Source organism: Pleurodeles waltl, chromosome 4_2 (genome assembly GCF_031143425.1).
Source record: "Pleurodeles waltl isolate 20211129_DDA chromosome 4_2, aPleWal1.hap1.20221129, whole genome shotgun sequence".
Lineage (NCBI taxonomy): Eukaryota > Metazoa > Chordata > Amphibia > Caudata > Salamandridae > Pleurodeles > Pleurodeles waltl.
In genome coordinates this window covers 544,248,640-544,269,296 of record NC_090443.1, presented here as the reverse complement: position 1 = coordinate 544,269,296, position 20,657 = coordinate 544,248,640, and the positions used below count along the sequence as shown (strand labels likewise).

Genomic DNA, 20,657 nt, shown 5'->3' with positions numbered 1-20,657 from the left:
ATTTTTAAATTGTGAGTTCAAAGACCCCAAACTGCAAATTTCTATCTGCTCTCAAAGGGAACCTGCACTTTAAGGCTATTTAAAGATATCCCCCATGTTAACCTATGAGAGAGAAAGGCCTTGCAACAGTGAAGACTGAATTTAGCAGTATTTCACTGTTAGGACATGAAACACACATCATTACATTTCCCACCTTTAACATAAACTGCACCCTGCCCATGGGGCTACCTGGGGCCTACCTTAGGGGTGCCTTACATGTATAAAAATGAAAGATTTAGGCTTGGCAAGTGGGTACACTTGCCAAGTCGAATTGACAGTTTAAAACTGCACACACAGACACTGCAGTGGCAGGTCTGAACCATGTTTACAGGGCTACTCATGTGTGTGGCACAACCAGTGCTGCAGGCCCCCTAGTAGCATTTGATTTACAGGCCCTGGGCACCTCTAGTGGACTTTACTAGGGATTTACTAGTAAATCAAATATGCCAATCATGGATAAGTCAATTTACACATACATTTGACGTAGGAGCACTTACACTTTAGCACTGGTCAGCAGTGGTAAAGTGCCCAGAGCATCAAAAGCAGCAAAAACAGAGTCCAGCACACATCAACAACCCGGGAAACAGAGGAAAAAAGTTAGGGCAGACCACGCCAAGGATGTCAAGTCTAACACATATCAATCACCTGGAGTCGCTAGCTGTTCATCTGGTGCTCAAAGCCTTCCTTCCCCACCTGATAGGCAAGGTAGTCTTGATAAAAACAGTTAACATGACTGGTGTGTATTATATCCAAAACCAAGGGGCACCATGTCCCCTCATTTGCCTTATCTAGCCAAATACATTTGGAGGTGGGCTGCCCGGTACATTCACCTGTTAGCAGAGTATCTCCTTGGAGAGGACAACAAATTTGCAGATTTCTTCAGCAGGAGGTGCCAACAAGTACATGAGTGGGAACACCACCCACATGTTCTCCCATACATCCAGCTTTGGGGCAATGCAGAAATAGATCTTTACACCACAGCAGAAAATGCCAAATGCCCAAACTTCACGTCCAGGGTCCACACCCACAGTCCAAGAGCAATGCATGTGTCAGGGAGACCTGATACTCGGGGTTTGCGCATGTTCCCAATATGTCCACATCTTGGCAGCCCCAAACTCTACTAGCTATCATAGCACAGAGTTAAAGAATGGCCAAGTGGGGGATGGGGTTTTAGGTTTGGAACAGCGAGGAAGGAGACCTGTGGGAGCAAGAGTTCAGAACACAATAGCAAGATTATTCACATTGACGCTCATAAACTTGTTCCAAATATTTATATACTGATAACATGAATGATCAAGAGCCTTAGAGATTATACAAACTTTCATATGAGCGTTTTTAGAATAACATCTTATGCTCTGAACATTGAACTTTCTCAAGTTAGTTCTTGGAATAGCAACTACGTTATAACAGGAATCAATTAACACATTAGTTTTCATGAATGAACTGCAATAGACTTATGAATGCTACTACAAGGTCACACTCTGTTTTGAATTTCAGGATTCAGTTGTCTAGAAATTATTATGCACTTTAAAACCAACTATGGTAAGATTCCCATGCCTAGAAATGATCACACACTCTGTGGATCTGAAAACTCAAGGGATAAATGCCAAGAATGAATCACGCACACTGCTGCTGATTCAACCATCAGGATTCAAATGTCTAGGAGCGATCACGCACTCTGCCGATCTGAACTGCAAGGGTTACATACCAAGAATGAATTGCGCACACTGCTGTCGGTTCAACCATCATGATTCAAATGCCAAGATACGATTGCGCACTCTGCCGATCGTATCAAGGGTGCAAGGGTTAATTGCCAACAATGAATCACGCACACTGTTGCCGATTCAACCATCAAGTTCAAAATGCCAAGATACGATTGCGCACACTGCCGACCTGAATTGCAAGGGTTAATTGCCAAGAATGAATCGCGCACCTGTTGCAGATTCAACCATCAAGGTTTAAATGCCAAGAAACGATCACGCATTCTGACGATCTGAGCTGCAAGGGTTAATTGCCAAGAATGAATCGCGCACTCTGTTGCCGATTCAACTATCAAGGTCTAAATGCCAAGATACGATCGTGCACACTGCCGACCTGAATTGCAAGGGTTAGTTGCCAAGAATGAATCGCGCACACTGTTGTCGATTCAACCATCTAGGTTTAAATGCCAAGATACGTTTGCACATTCTGCCGATCTGAGCTGCAAGGGTTAATTGCCAAGAATAAATCGTGCACTCTGTTGCCGATTCAACCATCAAGGTCTAAATGCCAAGATACGATCGTGCACACTGACGACCTGAATTGCAAGGGTTAATTGCCAAGAATGAATCACTCACACTGTTGTCGATTCAACCATCAAGGTTTAAATGCCAAGATACGATCGCGCACACTGCCGATCTGAACTGCAAGAGTTAAATGCCAAGAAAACAATCGCACACGAGATTAACCAAAAGGCCCAAAACTCGAATATTTCTGAAAACGGAGTCGGGGCCTAACCCGACCTCCGCCTTACCGCCCTGCTTGAGGATCACCTAGATAATGAGGACGGGGCCTGGAAAAGTCTAGGTAGGCCTCCGGAACAGGAGCTCAGGAAAATGCTGCTGCTCTTCACCGGGACCTCTGATTAGTGAGCACGTGGAGGGTCCCTTAAATAGACCCAGACCGCGCCCACATGCCACACCCAGCCAGACTGCAGTAAATGATTCTAGAAGGGCTCAGAATAGGGACCACACCTTAACCACACCCTGTAATCCTGCAGCAAAGCCTTGAAAATGAACAATACATTGCAAACAGCATTTATGACATTTTAAGATAAATCTCTGCAATGTAAAAGGTTAACATGCTGCATCAACACACAATGCATGAATTATTATATTGCATAAGGATTGGCTTTTTGAATTACTTCACCCGTAGAGCGCGCACTGTCCTGATGTTGACAGCACGGTACTGTGTTGGTCTGGGATATTTGCTAAAGCTTTTCCACCTCGCCCACTGCTTCCTTTTGTGGTTAGCAAACTTTGACAGACATCTCTCACCCTCATCCTGCTAGCTCCCACATGGGCATGGCAACTGTTAGAAATGGGGTCTTTGGTTGACAGTCAGGTTACCCCCTGTTCAAGCAAGGACCCTCACTCTAGTCAGGGTAAAAGAGAATCACCCTCAGCTAACCCCTGCTTACCCCCTTGGTAGCTTGGCAGAGCAATAGGCTTAACTTCAGAGTGCTAGGTGTAAAGTATTTGTACCAACACACACAGTACCTTAATGAAAACACTACAAAATGACACAACACCAGTTTAGAAAAATAGGAAATATTTATCTAAACAAAACAAGACCAAAACGACAAAAATCCACCATACACAAGTCAAGTTATCAATTAAAAATCGAAAAGAGTCTTTAAGTAGTTTTAAAAACACACTAGCGCTGCTAGAGTGAAAATGTACCTGGTGTGCGTCAAAATTAACCCCGCACTTGCAGGTGTGCATCAAAAATAACTCCGCACGGCGGTTCTTGAGTCAAAAATCCAGCCGCACGATGATCCGAAAATCCCGCAGCGCAGGTTGTGATCTCCCAGCCTCTGTCAGCGATGCTGCGTGTCGTTTCTCCTGCTCCGTGCATCGATTCTTCGGTCGCGTTTCCTGCGAGCGTCGTTTCTCAGCTGCAGAGCCGGCAGGCGCGTCGTTTGTTTTCCAGCCGCAGATCGAATTTGCCTCAATCTTTTCCCCGCACGGCGCTCTGTGCGTGGATTTTCTTGTCTTTAGGCTGCCAGCTTCTCCTTTCAGGGTCCCAGGAACTGGATGAGCACCACAGGGCAGAGTAGGAGTCTCTCCAGAGACTCCAGGTGCTGGCAGAGAGAAGTCTTTGCTGTCCCTGAGACTTCAAACAGGAGGCAAGCTCTAGATCAAGCCCTTGGAGATTTCTTCTCAAGATGGAAGGCACACAAAGTCCAGTCTTTGCCCTCTTACTCTGGCAGAAGCAGCAACTGCAGGATAGCTCCACAAAGCACAGTCACAGGCAGGGCAGCTCTTCTTCCTCAGCTATTCAGCTCTTCTCCAGGCAGAGGTTCCTCTTGGTTCCAGAAGTGTTTTTCTAAAGTCTGTAGATTTGGGTGCCCTTCTTATACCCATTTTAGTCTTTGAAGTCACCTTTCTTCAAAGGGGACTCACACCTACTTGTGAAATCCTGCCTTGCCCAGGCAAGGCCTCAGACACACACCAGGGGGTTGGAGTCTGCATTGTCAGAGGCAGGCACAGTCCTTTCAGATGAGAGTGACCACTCCATCCCTCCCTCCTAGCAGAGATGGCTAATTAGGAAATGCAGGCTACACCCCAGCTCCTTTGTGTCACTGTCTGGTGTGAGGTGAAAAACAACCCAACTGTCAAACTGACTCAGACAGGGAATCCACAAACAAGGCAGAGTCACAGAATGGTTTAAGCAAGAAAATGCTCACTTTCTAAAAGTGTCATTTTCAAACACACAATCTCAAAACCAACTTTACTAAAAGATGTATTTTTAAATTGTGAGTTCAAGGACCCCAAACTCCACTTGTCCATCTACTCTCTAGGGGAATCTACACTTTAATCATATTTAAAGATAGTCCCCATATTATACAATGAGAGAGACAGGCCTTGCAACAGTGAAAAACTAAATTGGCAGTATTTCACTGTCAGGACATATAAACCACATTACTATGGCCCTCATTCTGACCTTGGCGGGCGGCGGAGGCCGCCCGCCAAAGTCCCGCCGTCAGGTTACCGTTCCGCGGTCGAAAGACCGCGGCGGTAATTCTGACATTCCCGCTGGGCTGGCGGGCGGCCGCCTTCAGGCCGCCCGCCAGCCCAGCGGGAAAGAGGCTTCCACGATGAAGCCGGCTCGGAATCGAGCCGGCGGAGTGAAAGCTGTGCGACGGGTGCAGTTGCACCCGTCGCGTATTTCACTGTCTGCGCAGCAGACAGTGAAATACATTTAGGGGCCCTCTTACGGGGGCCCCTGCAGTGCCCATGCCAGTGGCATGGGCACTGCAGGGGCCCCCAGGGGCCCCGCGACCCCCCCTACCGCCATCCGGTTCCCGGCGGGCGGACCGCCGGGAACTGGATGGCGGTAGGGGGGGTCGGAATCCCCTCGGCGGCGCAGCTAGCTGCGCCGCCTTGGAGGATTCCAATGGGCGGCGGTACACTGGCGGGAGACCGCCAGTGTTGCCGGTCCGACCGCGGCTTTACCGCCGCGGTCGGAATGCCCATTGGAGCACCGCCGGCCTGTCGGCGGTGCTCCCGCGGTCCTCCAACCCGGCGGTCATGGACCGCCAGGGTTGGAATGACCACCTATATGTCCTACCTTATCCATACACTGCACCCTGCCCTAGGGGCTACCTTGGGCCTACCTTAGGGGTGCCTTACATGTAAGAAAAGGGAAGGTTTAGGCCTGGCAAGTGGGTACACTTGCCAAGTCGAATTTACAGTGTAAAAATACACACACAGACACTGCAGTGGCAGGCCTGAGACATGATTACAGGGTTACTTGTGTGGGTGGCACAACCAGTGCTGCAGGCCCACTAGTAACATTTGATTTACAGACCCTGGGCACCTCTAGTGCACTTTACTAGGGACTTAACAGTAAAACAAATATGCCAATCATGGAGAACCAATTACATACACATTTTAAACAGGAGCACTTGCACTTTAGCACTGGTTAGCAGTGGTAAAGTGCCCAGAGTAATAAAAACAGCAAAATCAGAGTCCAGCACACATCAATAACCTGGGGAACAGAGGCAAAAAGTTAAGGGAGACTACGCCAAGGATGAAAAGTCTAACAGCAACCATAGTTCACCACACTTCTAGAACTTTCAGTAGTTACTCACAAAGTACTGCCGAACAGGCAGGACGTTCTCACGCAGATCCATAGAGAAATCAGTTACCCAGGTCCATCAACCTTGCGATCTGGCTCCTGAAGTCCTAGAATTTGGTTGTTTAAATTTACAAAAACCTTGAATGGACATTTTTAAAGAAACACGTAGGCCATCTACTCGTGCTTGTTATACAGCAAAGTGGAAAAGATTTGTTCATTATTGTCATTCAAAACACATCGATTCCTTTAGACATTGTCTGTTACTTATTTCATTTACATACTACTTGTCTAGCTTTTACATCTATAAGACTACAATTAGCGCCAGTAGCCGTGTATCTATAAAACAGACAACAAACTTGTTTATTCAAGATTCCTTTCATTAAAACCTTATTAGGAGGTCTTAAAAGAGTCATTCCTCCCAGGGTGCCATGAGCCCCCACTTGGAATCTCAATATTGTACTAACAAGATTAATGGACCCTCTGTTTGAGTCCCTCCATTCCTGCCCCCACCAGTTTTAATCCTGGAAAGTATCAGTTCACTCAGTCGTGTCAGTGAGCTCCAGACATTAAATCTAGGAGAACCCTTCTTCCAAATACATAGAGATGGAATTGTGCTACATAACAAGACTAAATGAAAGTACAAGGGTGTGTGATGTCACTTCCGCTAGCTCTAGCATTTTGGTGAATTGATGAATTGATGTTCATAGCCCTTCCTAGGAAATACACCTTTAGTTGACAAATGTAAAGCAACTACATGGGCTACAATGCATACATATATACAACATTATTGTGTAGATGTGCTGGACCGTAAACAAGCCAATGCTGGGAAAGCAGTTCGGCCTACACTATTTCAAACCACTGTAACCTCCACAGGTTAGCCACCGCTTATTGACGAGAACTGCATTTCAGTCTTTTCTAAGCATGTGTATCTACAGTCACAATGCCTCGAACAGAAAATGTTACTTACTCAGTAAGCATCTGTTTGTGACATGTAGTGCTTTGGATTCACATGAGCCCACCCTCCTGCCTAGACACCTGCGTTTGTTACACTTTCTTTTATTAGTTATCACACATTAATTTAACATGGGCATATCACTATACTAAGCTGTATTTCAGCCTGTGCTAAGCATGTGTATCTACAGCCACACATGCCTCGAATGGAAAATGTTACTTACCCAGCAAGCATCTGTTCATGACAAGTAGTGCTGTAGATTCACATGCACCGCCCTCTTTCCTGGACACCTGGGTTTGTTACAGTTATTTTTTATTATTTATCACAATTCATTTTGCATGGACATCTCACAATACTACTCTGTGCTTCACATTCCATCCTCACCTGCCTTGCGAGAAAACCATCTAACAATGGTATCAATGATCATGTGCATTACCAGCAAGATGAGGAGTCACTCTTTCTCTTGACTCAGAAGACTTTCTTCAAAGAAAAGCAACTTGCACAATTCTGAGCCATACAATAGATGGCAGGATTATGATAATAACTTTATCTACAGCACTACATGCCACAAACAGATGCTTACTGGGCAAGTAACATTTTCCTTCTACTAGTTACTTCCTCTTTATGTGTGTTGCACTCTGGAGTATATATAGAAAGAGGGATGTGCCTCTCAGGAATGTAGGATTTATAAACCTTTCTGTACAAAAACAATCCTGCCTGTAACGAAGGCACCGTTGCAGCATGACGCAAGTGTGCTAGCACTGGCGCTAGGGCTAGACAGCACACGAAGCACTTGAGGAGCACAGAGGTACGCCATATCTTAGTATATATGGCCCACTTCTGCTTTTTCCATTCCACACAATGAAACAGAACAATTTTACTTGCTGCATTCCATTGCGTGACACATTAGTATATCTGCCCCTCAGTACATATGTTGCCCGTATCTCCAGCACCCAGTCACAAACTCTATGAGAAGTTATAGGCTGCTGTTTTAGTATTCCACTAGTCTTCTTTTCTGTATGAGAGCGGACCCTTGTCTTTCTTTCTCTGCCTCCTATCATGAATTCCTTTCTCCACAGATTACGGAAAGTGTGCCACTACATTGTGAACCTACGCTACTTTGAGATGAGTATCCTGCTTGTGATTGCAGCTAGTAGCATTGCACTAGCAGCTGAAGATCCAGTGTTAACAAACTCAGAGAGAAACAGGGTATGTTAATCATCTCACTTTTTGTGTCATCTGTACCAAGCTATTGCCATCTCATATTCTTTGTGGTTTCTCTGCCTGACATAATGTATCCCCAAATCTAGAATGAGTGGTTTGTAAACTTCGCCTTACATAAAGTGCTGTGTGTGATACATTAACCTTTCACTAAATGTCATGTGTGCAAATCTTAATTTTATACCTAGCCACATCATCACCAGACTATGAAGCTGTGATACATTAACATTTACCTAAAGTCATATGTGTAAATCTTAATTTTACAACTAGCCCCATCGTTACCAGAATTGTGAAGTCTTTTTTTCCCCAGACAGTGGGGTGCTTCTCAGTGTAAGATGTTTTCTGCCTTGCAGGATCTTTGTTGATGGTCGTAAATATTAGAACTGGCCCCTGCTCCATATGAGATCCCAGAACACTTCCTCAATAGTTTCTTAATAGTTATGGGTTCTGATTGTTACATTATCTCTATAATAAAGGTGCATTCATGAGGGATACACTTAAGTTTATGACTATAAATAAAGATCCTTTGATGCAGAAGGGACTTTTTTGTAATCCTAGCTCCGCATCATAGATGTTGTTCTTGAAGCCACAAACAACCATCCCTTCTCCCAGGCAGGGTCATAGGTTTGATGGGGATGGGGGCGAGAGGGTTGATTGTGACGCTACTCAAAATAAATTAATTCTTTGCTTGGTAGTTGAGCCTGGAGACCCTGAGTCAGGTCTGCCATGGCTGTCTTTGCTTTTCTCATTCCTGATTTCACTAACAGGTGTTAATTTGTTCATTTTTTGGACCAGGATCTTAAATATATACTGTGACCAGTTTATCAGAAAAAGTGGTAAAACTGTACTCATATAAGTACTCCTTTAATGGGTGCAAATTTGCTACTTCTTTGGAATTCACAAACATTCACAGTAATAGGCTTGAAAAGCTGCACCAGGTCTCTAGCCATACTAGTGGCAATTAAACCCTCAAAAATGAGAGGATGGATGCTTGCTAATAGTCTAACTACTGACTATCTATTGGAGTAGCTTTCCAACCTATTGTTTTTTGCCCACTGAGCCATTCTAAACAGAATGCCTGATTTAGGTTTTGGCAGACTGTGTGAAAAGGCAGACAGGACAGGATGGCAGAGCACTTTTAGCCATCTTGCCTTTACTGCTTCTGCAAAATTTAGAGATGTCCGCCATCTCTAGAGACATCTTTATACATTGGCAGGAACATCCTTCACAGCGGTTCCTGTGGCTCACAGTCACCTTGGGAGTTTCCTTCCATGCTGTGTTTTTTTTGTTTTATAATGTGCCTCACCGCCAGGATATACCTGGTGGTAACAGCCAGTTAAAAAGAAGTCATGCAACCATCCACTGTAAATTGGGAAGACGGACAGATAACTTACCTCTGACAGCTCCTACTTAATCAGACCCTTGGAGTAAGTTTTACACAGATGGATTAACTTTTATTCTTGTGGTGTAAACTTTGCAGTACACCCATCTCAAAATCGAGTGGACAGACCTTAAGCTTGGAGGGCAGAGTACTCTGTCACTGTTGAGACAGAGTACCCTGCCTGCCAAACTCTAAATTAGTCCCAGAGGCCCAACTAATGCAAATCAGTACAGGGTACCCTGAGCCACGTGGGAACAGTCCATCCCAAACCTTGGTCATCATGCCCGTTCATCCTTCAGCCCACTGTTTTTTTAGTTGGGAAATGTGAGATTCACGCCCCCTAAGTCTCACTGACTAAGCTGAGCCTATGCTTCCTGATTATAAAGATCAGACTTCTGTAGAGGTCAACTTTGAGTTTCCATCAAAAGAACAGGTGTGTTTGAGTATTGTAGAAGTTTGCTGAGCTCTTAAAGGGACAGTCTCTTCTTTCTCTCAGGTCTGCAAGATTGCTGCCCATTTTGCTCCTTTATCTTCATTTCTGGCATATTTTTCAGCTTATTATAGATTTAGTAGCTAGGTTTTATGCTCCTGGTCGTCGTGTCTGCTTTTCTGATGTTTTCAACTAAATGGAGTAGAAAAACATTTGAAGTTTGATAACTTGACCTGCTGATAAGCCACCGTTTTCTATGGTATTGGTAGCATTGTGGTGCAGTCAAATTCACATTTATCACTTGAATGGTACACATATTTACTAATTCAATAACTTTCTCTTTCCGGGCTTTTATTGCCTATATAAACAGGTCCAATTTTCTTGGTCATATGCGCCATATGCGATGTTAGGGTTCATCTTGTAATTAAGACACATTCTTAAATTGCATAGGGCAGACAACTTCGTTCAGGGTTGCAAAGTAACTAATAATGGACTGAACTTCTGTCATCAACACCCTTCTAATATGATACCCCAGAAGCATTATGTCACATGTACAATACTATTGTATTCATAAGATGCTTGGGCCCTCATTACAACCCTGGCGGTCGGTGAGAAAGCGGTGGTAATACCGCCAACAGGCTGGCGAAAACAAAATTGGGATTACAACCATGGTGGGAACCACCAACACAGACAGCCACTTTATCACACCGACCGCCACGGCGGTAGAAACAAACACCGCGGCAGTAACCACCAACAGACAGGCAGAACACAATGTACCGCCCACAGTATTACAAGGCACCAATCCACCAGCTTTTCCGCGGCGGTACCAACGCCATCAAAAGCACGGCAGAAACAGAACACAGAAGGCAAACCACTCACCTTTTGACACTTTACGAACAACCAAGACGCCATGGAGCCCGAGTTACAGGTCCTGCTGATGCTGGTCTACCTCCTCATCTACCAGGAACATCAAAGACGGCAGCAACGACCACGGTGAGCACTGCACCTAGCACACTGGGGAGGGGAGGAAGGAAAAGAGAGTGACACACACACAACACCCGCACCCCCCACCCACAACAACACACACACACATATCCAATCACATCACAGACACACCCCGTCACCCCCTGGAAGAACGCAAGGGCCAAATGAAATGAGTTTAACAAGTGTAATAATCGAACAATCAGATAGGCCGAGATAACTTATAATCATCAGTATTTACAAATATTAGCAGCAAGTACACAAGTCTGTACACTGTCCCATAAAATGTCCGTGGACCATTGGTCCCAAAAAGCATGGGCGAAGCCCACACATGACACCTGCCTCAAAACAGAGAGAACACTGCAGGGGCATCTGGTCGAAAACACAGGCACCTCAGGGTGATGGGGAGTGGGGGGGACCTCAGCCGGATAATGGGACGACGCCACTGCTCTTCGAGGGGGCTCCATGCCCACTGCCTGGTCCTGGGGAGTTCAAAGCCACAGTCTCTCAAGTGGGTGGGTTGCCCACTGCCTGCTCCTGGGGAGTGCGAAGTCACAGTCTCTAAAGTCTCTCAAGTGGGTGGGTTGCCCACTGCCTGCTCCTGGGGAGTGCAAAGCCACAGTCTCTCTAGTCTTTCAAGTGGGTGGGTTGCCCACTGTTTGGTCCTGGGGAGTGCAAAGCCACAGCCTCTCAAGTCTCTCAAGTGGGTGGGTTGCCCACTGCTTGGTCCTGGGGAGTGCAAGGCCACAGTCTCTCAAGTGGATGCTTGTCTCCACTGGTTCTGGAGGGGGCTTTGTGCCCAGTGATGCTGCACCTGGGGTGTGCCAGTTCCCATTCCCTCACCTGGGTGCCTAAACCACGAGAGTTTCCGGAAACAGGTAGCATGATACCCAATGGAGGCAGAGACACACTCCAACTTGCGACGACTTAGGCTGCAAACTGCTGGTAGTGCCAGTGCTGGTGCCTCATGTGGTGTGCGCAGGGTCCAGGACGTCTCCTGCAGCCTTGGATGGCTGCCCACCGGAGATGTTACTGATGTCCGCTGTAGTGGCACTGCCTGGGCACGTTGCGGGGCAGGTGGCGGTGTCTGCGGCGGAGATACTGCCAGTGGTGCCCGTGGTGCAAGTGTCAGTAGTAGTTGAGGGAGACACCAGGCCATCTCCTGCAGCCTCGGAAGGCTGCCCACTGGGGATGATGCTGGTGACTGTAGTTGCGGCAGCTGGCGTGCAGGTGGCGGTGCAAATTGCGGTGCAGGTAACGGTGGTTGCGGTGGTGCTCACCGCGGTACAGGTTGCTGGGCTGTCTTGAGAAATGGGGGTCACCAGTCCCTCACCCGGAGGCTCCATGCCCTGAGGTGACTTTGCTTTGCTCTTGTCTCCCTTCCCCACGTTGCAAGTCGCTGCTGAGACCTTGGCACTGTCCTTTTTGGTTCTGGATGAGGCCTTGCTGGGTGGGTGGTGCGGCTCTTCTCTTCTGCATGCTGACCACTTCTTTACCGTGGCAGGTAGCGGAATTGGGTGGTCCTTGGCTGCAGTAGGTGGCACACTGCCAGCCCTGATGGGTGCCCCCTTCGATCCTCCTGGACTTGCAGGGACCACGATGGATGTTGATTTGGTGGCTGAGGTGCTGGTCTGGGCTTTAAACAACCTGGCCCTAGGGGAAGGACGGGGGAGCTTTAGGGAAGAGGTCAATGAAAGGCAGGAAAAGATTTTTAGACACATTGGGACGGGAAGATGGAGGGGGTTTGGGAGTGGAGGAAGAGGTAGTGGTTGTTGGAGGTGTACGTCTGCTGAGTTTGGGTGAAGGTGCATGGGTTGGAGGCTGTTGTGAGGTGGATGGCTGTTGAGTGGGTGTGCCGGCGTTTGTGTACTTTGGCAGGAGGGCTCACAGACACACTGGGAGAGGACACAGGGGACATGTGAATGGTAGTGGGGGTGGTGATTGCACGTGAGAGGTGTGTTGTGATGGGCGTGCTGGTGATGGAGGTATTGGCTGAGGATGTAGTGCATGCAGGTGTGAGTGGAGACAAGACTGGGAGGGAGGTGGAGGACGTGGAGGAGGGAGACACAGTGGAGGCAATGGATGTTGGTGTCTCTGCATGGGTGTGGTGCTTATGTGAGTGCCTGTGAGATGTGTGGTGCTTATGTTTGCCTGAGCCACTTTTGTGTGTTGATTTGGGTGCATGCTGGTCTGAAGGTGTGCTTGGGATAGGCTGGAGTTGAGGGGATTGGGACTGGGTAGAGGAAGTTGGAGGGGGGAGGCTAGACACAGGGACAATGGCTGCCATCAGTGCTGAGGCCAGAGCCTGAAATGTTCTCTGTTGGGCTGCCACGCCAGAATGAATGCCCTCCAGGTATGCATTTGTTTGCTGCAAATGCCTCTCAACACCCTGGATGGCATTCAAAATGGTTGACTGCCCAACAGTGAGGGATCTCAAGAGGTCCATAGCCTCCTCACTGAGGGCAGCAGGGCTGACTGGGGCAGGGCTTGAGGGGCCTGGGGCGAAGGAGATGCCCACCCTCCTGGGTGAGCAGGCACAGGAAACACGCTGAGGGGCTGCTGGGAGGGCAGTCCTGGTAGGGGGGTGGCGGCTGTACCTGTTGTTGCGGTGAGCACAGAGGTGCCCACCACCGCAAGGGAGCACCCATCAGAGGAGAAGTCGCTGTCGCTGGTGTCCCCTCCTGTCCCCATCATGGAGCTCCCCTTGCCCTCCATCCCACTGGTGCCTTCAGACCGTACATTCACCCTCCTGGGCCATGTGGGTTACAGCTCCCTCCTGCTCCGGTGCCTCTGCTCCTCCACCAGATGATGCTAATGCACACAAGGACAGGGTGACAAAACAAAAAGGGGGGGTAAAGACAGAGTAGACATATGGTCAATGCCAGCAACACCACTACCGTTGGCGGACACAACACACAGGGAGCAGCCCTATGCACTAGGCCATGCACTAACTGTTCGTAGGAAAATCACCTGCCCATGGGGGACAATGCCTAAACCCATTAGCTGCACACCTGGAACCCACAGGAGCCAGACTGGTTGTAGATGGCCACTACCACTATTGGGGTTGGAGTGCCACAGAGCCTGCCTAACAAGGGACCTACCCTACCAACTTCGCCCTGGCCTAGGGAAACCCACAGCCCACATTCCCCACCCAGCCACCTGATAAAGCGCGCAGAGTCAGCTGGATGAGACTGTACTCATCCCCTTGTGGCTACTGTGATGCCCTCAAGCGCCCATCCAACTCCGGATAGGCCACCGCCAGGATTCGGAACATCAGGGGGGTCATGGTACGACGGGCACCCCTTCCACATTGGGAGGCCATCCCCAGCTGGGTCTCCACCGTCTTCTTGCTCCAGCGGCGCAGGTCCTCCCATCTCTTGCGGCAGTGGGTGCTCCGTCTATGATAGACCCCCAGGGTCCGTACTTCCTTGGCGATGGCACGCCAAATACCCTTCTTCTGGTGGGTGCTGACCTAGAGGAAAGGTAAAGTAAGAAAGGAACTTAATCCCCTGTCCGGTTCATCATACTCATTGCCCACCAGTTCCCATCCATGCCCTGACACACATACACTCACCATCCTCACATGCAGCCCTTTGGCCCCCCCCAACATGTATCTACCAGCCACACCACTCCATACATTCATGTCCCACGCATCATGCTCACAGTGTACTCACCTGTTTGTCTGGAGGACTGTAGAGTAGCATGTACTGGGGGAGGACCCCATCCACTAGTCTCTCCAACTCCTCCACACTGAAGGCAGGGGCCCTTTCCCCAGACACTCGAGCCATTGTCGCTTCCAGACACAGGTCACAGCAGCACTTGCAGTGTAGGTCCTCTCCTGTTAAAGGTCAGGTATCAAGTGACTGAACAGCTAGAAAATGGTGGTCACGTCTGTGGCGGTGCGTACCGTGACCGCCGGCATACTTCGTCATTGGCTCCTGGAACCCATAGGGCCCAATGATAACCAGTGAAGAATAGCACGGCGGTCTTCGACCACCTACCGCGACGTTGCACAACGCCAGCACAGTTACCTCATTTCCCCTCGTCCCTCCTTACAGGTCAGGCAGCCGCCATTTCAGGGTGGCACATGGCAGGGCACCTTACTGCGTCACAGTAAATTTGGGCACAAATACAGACAGACAATGCCACACACCAATTTAATCACATTAGTGCAAAACTCTTGTGCAAACTATGTGGTACATTACCCTCTGCCCACCTTTCTCCTCTATAGGCCACTTCCGCTGGGACAGATGATGAAATGGCATCATCCTCCGGTGTACAGACCCCTGGTGGACCTGTCAACAATGGAAGACAGACACATCATTATAACCTACAGACTTGATTGTGCCACAATCCAAGAACTGTGTGCCCAATTGGAACCAGACCTAATGTCAGCTATCTGCCATCCCACAGGTATCCTCCCTCTAGTGCAGGTCCTGTCAGTGCTCCATTTCCTGGCCAGTGGTTTCTTTCAAACAACAGTGGCCATGGCATCAGGGATGTCTCAGCCAATGTTCTCTAACGTGTTGTCCAGAGTGTTATCTGCCCTACTGAAACACATGTGCAGCTACATCGTTTTCCCTCAGGTGGATGATTTGGCCACAGTGAAAGTTGACTATTATGCCCTGGGACATATCCCCAACATCATTGGTGCCATTGATGGTACACATGTGGCATTTGTCCCCCCTGCAGGAATGAACAGGTGTACAGAAATCATAAAAGCTACCATTCAATGAATGTGCAGATGGTGTGTTTGGCAGACCAGTACATCTCCCATGTGAATGCCAAGTATCCTGGCTCTGTGCATGACGCTTACATTTTGAGGAATAGCAGCATACCTTATGTGATGGGCCAACTCCAGAGGCACCGTGTGTGGCTAATAGGTGAGCCCAAGGTCCCCACAGAGTATGAATAGGTGTCTAGGTATGGGGTAGTCCCTAAGGGTTGGTGTATGTCTAACAGATATTCCTCGACATTTACAGGTGACTCTGGTTACCACAACCTCTCATGGTAACTGACCCCAGTGAGGAATCCCAGGACAAGGGCAGAGGAACGCTACAATGAGGCACATGGGCAAACTAGGAGGATTATTGAGTGTACTTTCGGCTTCCTGAAGGCCAGATTCCGGTGCTTCCATCTAACAGGTGGCTCCCTATACAGCTCACCAAAGAAGGTGTGCCAGATAATCGTGGCATGCTGTATGTTGCACAACCTGGCTTTGCAACGCCAGGTGCCTTTTCTGCAGGAGGATGGGCTAGATATTGGTCTTGTGGCAACTGTTGAGCCTGTGGACAGTGAGGAAGAGGAGGCAGAGGAAGAAGATATTGACAACCGAAACAACATCATCATGCAGTACTCCCAGTGAGACACAGGTAAGAGACTGGCACTGCTCATCTCACTAATGACTAATGTAGGACATTGTCTAAGTCTGCCTTTTTACCTCTTTGTATGGACCCTGACAGTTCACTTTGGCTTCCCTTTTCACAGATCTGGGTACCACATTCTGCCTTCTGCTATGTTTCCCTAAAGCTCCCCCCGTCCTGCTATGTTTACTGCTGCCCAACAACTGTCATACTTTGGTATATACAAATGAACATTTCAATTGATATTTGTCTAAGAGGTTGTAATAATACATTTGTGAAAGTACAGACTGACTCCAGATTGTTTTGTGATTCAAGGGTGTTTATTTAAGTGCTAATAAGTAGAGTGGGATGTGCAGTGGGCTGGGGTGATGGTGGAGGAATATCCATGGTAGAGTCTTGTCTGTTTGTATCACAGGTGCATTGTCCAATGGGGCATCGGAAGTGGAGCAATGTCAGTTCAAGGTGACATAGTGGGACAGAAGGGTGACAATCAGGAGAGTCCTATTTCCTGGCGGGGGTCTTGGCAATGTTCTCTGTCTTGTACCTGGATCGCAGGGACGGTTTGCAGGGTGGTTCTCCTTCTGCAGGGGGTGGGGTGCTGGTGGCCTGTTGTTCCTGTGGAGGGACCTCCTGTCCACTAGCGCCGGTGGACGTGGAAGGCTGTTCATCGTTCGGGCTGGAGTCAGGGGCCCGGGGGTATGCCACTTTCTCCCTCATGGTGTTGGCCATGTCTGCCAGCACCCCTGCAATGGTGACCAGGGTGGTGTTAATGGACTTCCTGATCCCCAGGTACTGTTCCTCCTGCAGCCGCCGGGTCTCCCGAAACTTCGCCAGTACCGTGCCCATGGTCTCCTGGGAATGGTGATATGCTCCCATGATGTTGTAGAGTGCCTCGTGCGGAGTGGGTTTCCTGGGCCTGTCCTCCCCCTGTCACACAGCAGTCCTCCCAGCTTATCCTGTGCCTCTGTCCCCTGAACCGTGTGCCCACTGCCACTGACCCCAGGTCCCTGATCGTCCTGGGTTAGTGGGTTTGCCTGGGGTCCCTGTAGTGGTGGACACACTGCTGATTGGCGTGTCCTGGGGACAGTGGCGTGGGCCCGCTGGGTGGGTGCTGTGCCGGTGTTTCCTGAGGGGGGAGGTTCAGTGGTGGGTTGGGACTGTGGCAGGGGAACCAACTGTACAGAGGTCCCTGATGGGCTGGGCTGGTCATCTTGATCCAGGTGTGCAGAGCTGCTGTCATCACTGTGGGCCTCTTCTGTGGGTGGACTGGATATGGCCGGCACCACCTGTCGGGTTACATTGTGTAGGGGACCTGTTGGGGTGTAAATACATTGTTATTGTTTTTGTGTGTGCCATATTGTGCAATGGATGTGTTTTCCTCTATTACTCTGCTTGCATTATCGCCTTGACCCTTGTGTGAGTGGTGATTGTGTGGGGTGGGTGAGTGTCTTTACTGGGCATGCTGTGATGGTGGGTGTCCATGCAAGTCTGTGATGGGTGTCCATGCATTGTTGTCACATGCAGGGCTTGGTATTGGGATGTGTGGTTTGTGATAGTGGGGTATCTGTGCAGTGTTGGGGTGATGGGTGAGAGGGTAGGGTTTGGGTTTGTGATGGCATGCAGGTATGGTGGGGGATATAGTAGTAAAGATATGACTTACTAGAGTCCAGTACTCCTGCTACTCCTGCGAGGCCCTCAGGATGCATGATGCCAAGACTTGCTCCTCCCATGTTATTAGTTGTGGGGGAGGAGATGGGGGTCCACTGCCAGTCCTCTGCACAGCTACCTGGTGTCTAGATACCACGGAACATACCTTCCCCCGTAGGTCTTTCCACCTCTTCCTGATGTCATCCCGTGTTCTTGGATGCTGTCCCACTGCGTTGACCCTGTCGACAATTCTCCGCCATAGCTCCATCTTCCTTGCAATGGATGTCTGCTGCACCTGTGATCCAAATAGCTGTGGCTCTACCCGGATGATTTCCTCCACCATGACCCTGAGGTCCTCCTCAGAGAACCTGGGGTGTCTTTGAGGTGCCATGATGTGGTGTGGTTGATGTGCGAGGTGATGGTTGATGGGATGTGTGTGGTGTTGTGTTGGGGTGTGTTCGTTGAGGTGCGTGGATGGTGTATGAGTGATGGTGTTGTGTGCCTCTGGATGCTGGTGTTGTCTTTGCTTTTCTGTCTCTCTGCTTCTTCCAAAATTCTCGTTGTGGGATGTTGTGGGTAATGTGGGTGTGTGTTTTATAGTGTTGTGAGTGTGTGGGTGTGGTGTGTGTATGTGTGTATGTGTATCAGGTGTGTGTATTTTGAATTGTACAATGTGGTTGTGTTTTGTAAATGTGTGTGTATTTTGAGCGCGGCAGTGTGTACCGCCTATGGATTGCCGCAGTTGAATGACCGCTGCATTGATTCCTGGGTTGTGATAGTGTGGGCGTAGTTCTGTCGGCGTGACAGTGTGGGTTTTGGTTTTAACAATTTATCACTGACCTTTAGTGTGGCGGACTTGTGTGGGATTTCTGAGTGTGGGTCATAATACCCTTAGTGGATTTCTGCCGCGGACACGGTATGTTGGCGGCCGTCTGCACGGCGGTCAGCAGCATTTACCACCAGGTTGTAATGAGGGCCTTGGTGAAAAGGCAGTGTTACAAAAAAAGTTGAATTTCTCTGATGATACTGTGTCACTCACTAAAGATCTTGCCAACCCATCATATGTAAACACTTTTTTCCCTGTTCAGCACGTTTCTGAATATCTTCAGACCTAATCATTTTTCCAGAGCATGTAGCTGTAACTTCTGACACCACACTGGGTAAATAGCTTTATGAATCCGCCTTATCAAATTAAACATAGTACAAGTGATTATCTGGCTAATCATTATTTGTGCCGGACTAGAGAATATTTCCTTGTCAACTACTGAATGAGACCAGTGAAAATATTTTGCTGTCAGCTTCTGAATCGTGTGTATGATTTCCGCCTATTTAAACTGAGGGCCATATTTATACTTTTTGACGCAAAACTGCGCTAACGCAGTTTAGCGCCAAAAAAATTAGCGCCGGCTAACGCCATTCTGAAGCGCCATGCGGGCGCCGTATTTATTGAATGGCGTTAGCCGGCGTTAGCCGGCGTTAGCCGACCGGCGCTGCCTGGTGTGCGTGAAAAAAAACCACGTACACCAGGCAGCGCCGGCGTAGGGAAAAATGGCGTTTGGGCGTCCAAAAATGGGGCAAGTCAGGCTGAGGCAAAAAAATCGTCTTAACCCGATTTGCACCATTTTTTTACGACGCCCATCCCCCATTGCAATGACTCCTGTCTTAGCAAAGACAGGAGTCATGCCCCCTTGCCCAATGGCCATGCCCAGGGGACTTCTGTCCCCTGGGCATGGACATTGGGCATAGTGGCATGTAGGAGGGCACAAATCAGGCCCCCCTATGCCACAATTTTTTTTTTTTTTAAACTTACCACAACTTACCTTTTCTTCCCTGGGGTGGGTCCCTCCATCCTTGGGTGTCCTCCTGGGGTGGGCAAGGGTGGCAAGGGGTGTCCCTGGGGGCTTGGGAGGGCACCTCTGGGCTCATTTTGAGCCCACAGGTCCCTTAACGCCTGCCCTGACCCAGGCGCTAAAATCCGGCGCAAATGCGGGTTTTTTAGTCCCGCCCACTCCCGGGCGTCATTTTTGCCCGGGAGTATAAATCCGACGCAATAGCATCAGAGTCATTTTTTAAGACGGGAACGCCTACCTTGCATATCATTAACGCAAGGAAGGTGTTCACGCAAAAAAATGACGCTAACTCCATGAACTTTGGCGCTAGACGCGTCTAACGCCAAAGTATAAATATGGAGTTAGTTTTGCGTCAAATTTGCGTCGAAAAAAACGACGCAAATTCGGCGCAAACGGAGTATAAATATGCCCCTGAGTTTGTTTGTGTTTAGCATGTATACAGGTAACTACATTTACTATTGGTTTAAGCCCATTGCTTGAATGTGAAAACTAACTGTGGTGTAGTTTTGCAGATGGACTTGCTGATATATGTGCTTCTTTTCTTTACAGGTTCTCAGATACTTTGATTATGTTTTCACTGGTGTGTTTACCTTTGAGATGGTGATAAAGGTAAGAGGAAACAGGTAATACAAAAGCTTACACTGGAGCCCCCAGTGTTGGTGGTGTATCCTAGTGATCAGTGTATTTTTTTAGAAAGTTAGAAGCATTATGGGCCTGATGTATGAAGCAGAAAAATGTTTTTTTCTATGTACCAAAGCAAAATGTGACTCAGTAATTGTTTACCGAATGGCATTTTGCCTTCCCGATTCGGTATTAGGAAGGGGCATGTTTAGGGCATTTAGGGGATTCCTAATACTGAATCACACTGGCATGTAGGAATGTTTTGCGACCGTGAATTCCCCCTTCCCCTTTGTGAATGGAAGCATAAATATTTTTTCAGAGCAGGCAGTGG

At 48.5% G+C, this 20,657-nt stretch overlaps 1 protein-coding gene across 1 annotated transcript in view; it reads left to right on the top strand.

Moving 5' to 3' along the window:
- CACNA1E (calcium voltage-gated channel subunit alpha1 E) overlaps positions 1-20,657 on the top strand; it is a 1,379,194-nt gene that overhangs the window by 905,872 nt on the left and 452,665 nt on the right. Inside the window, exons 23-24 of the mRNA XM_069233198.1 lie at positions 7,912-8,041; positions 20,255-20,314. Coding sequence (XP_069089299.1) covers positions 7,912-8,041; positions 20,255-20,314 — 190 coding nt within the window. The remainder of the gene's footprint in view (positions 1-7,911; positions 8,042-20,254; positions 20,315-20,657) is intronic.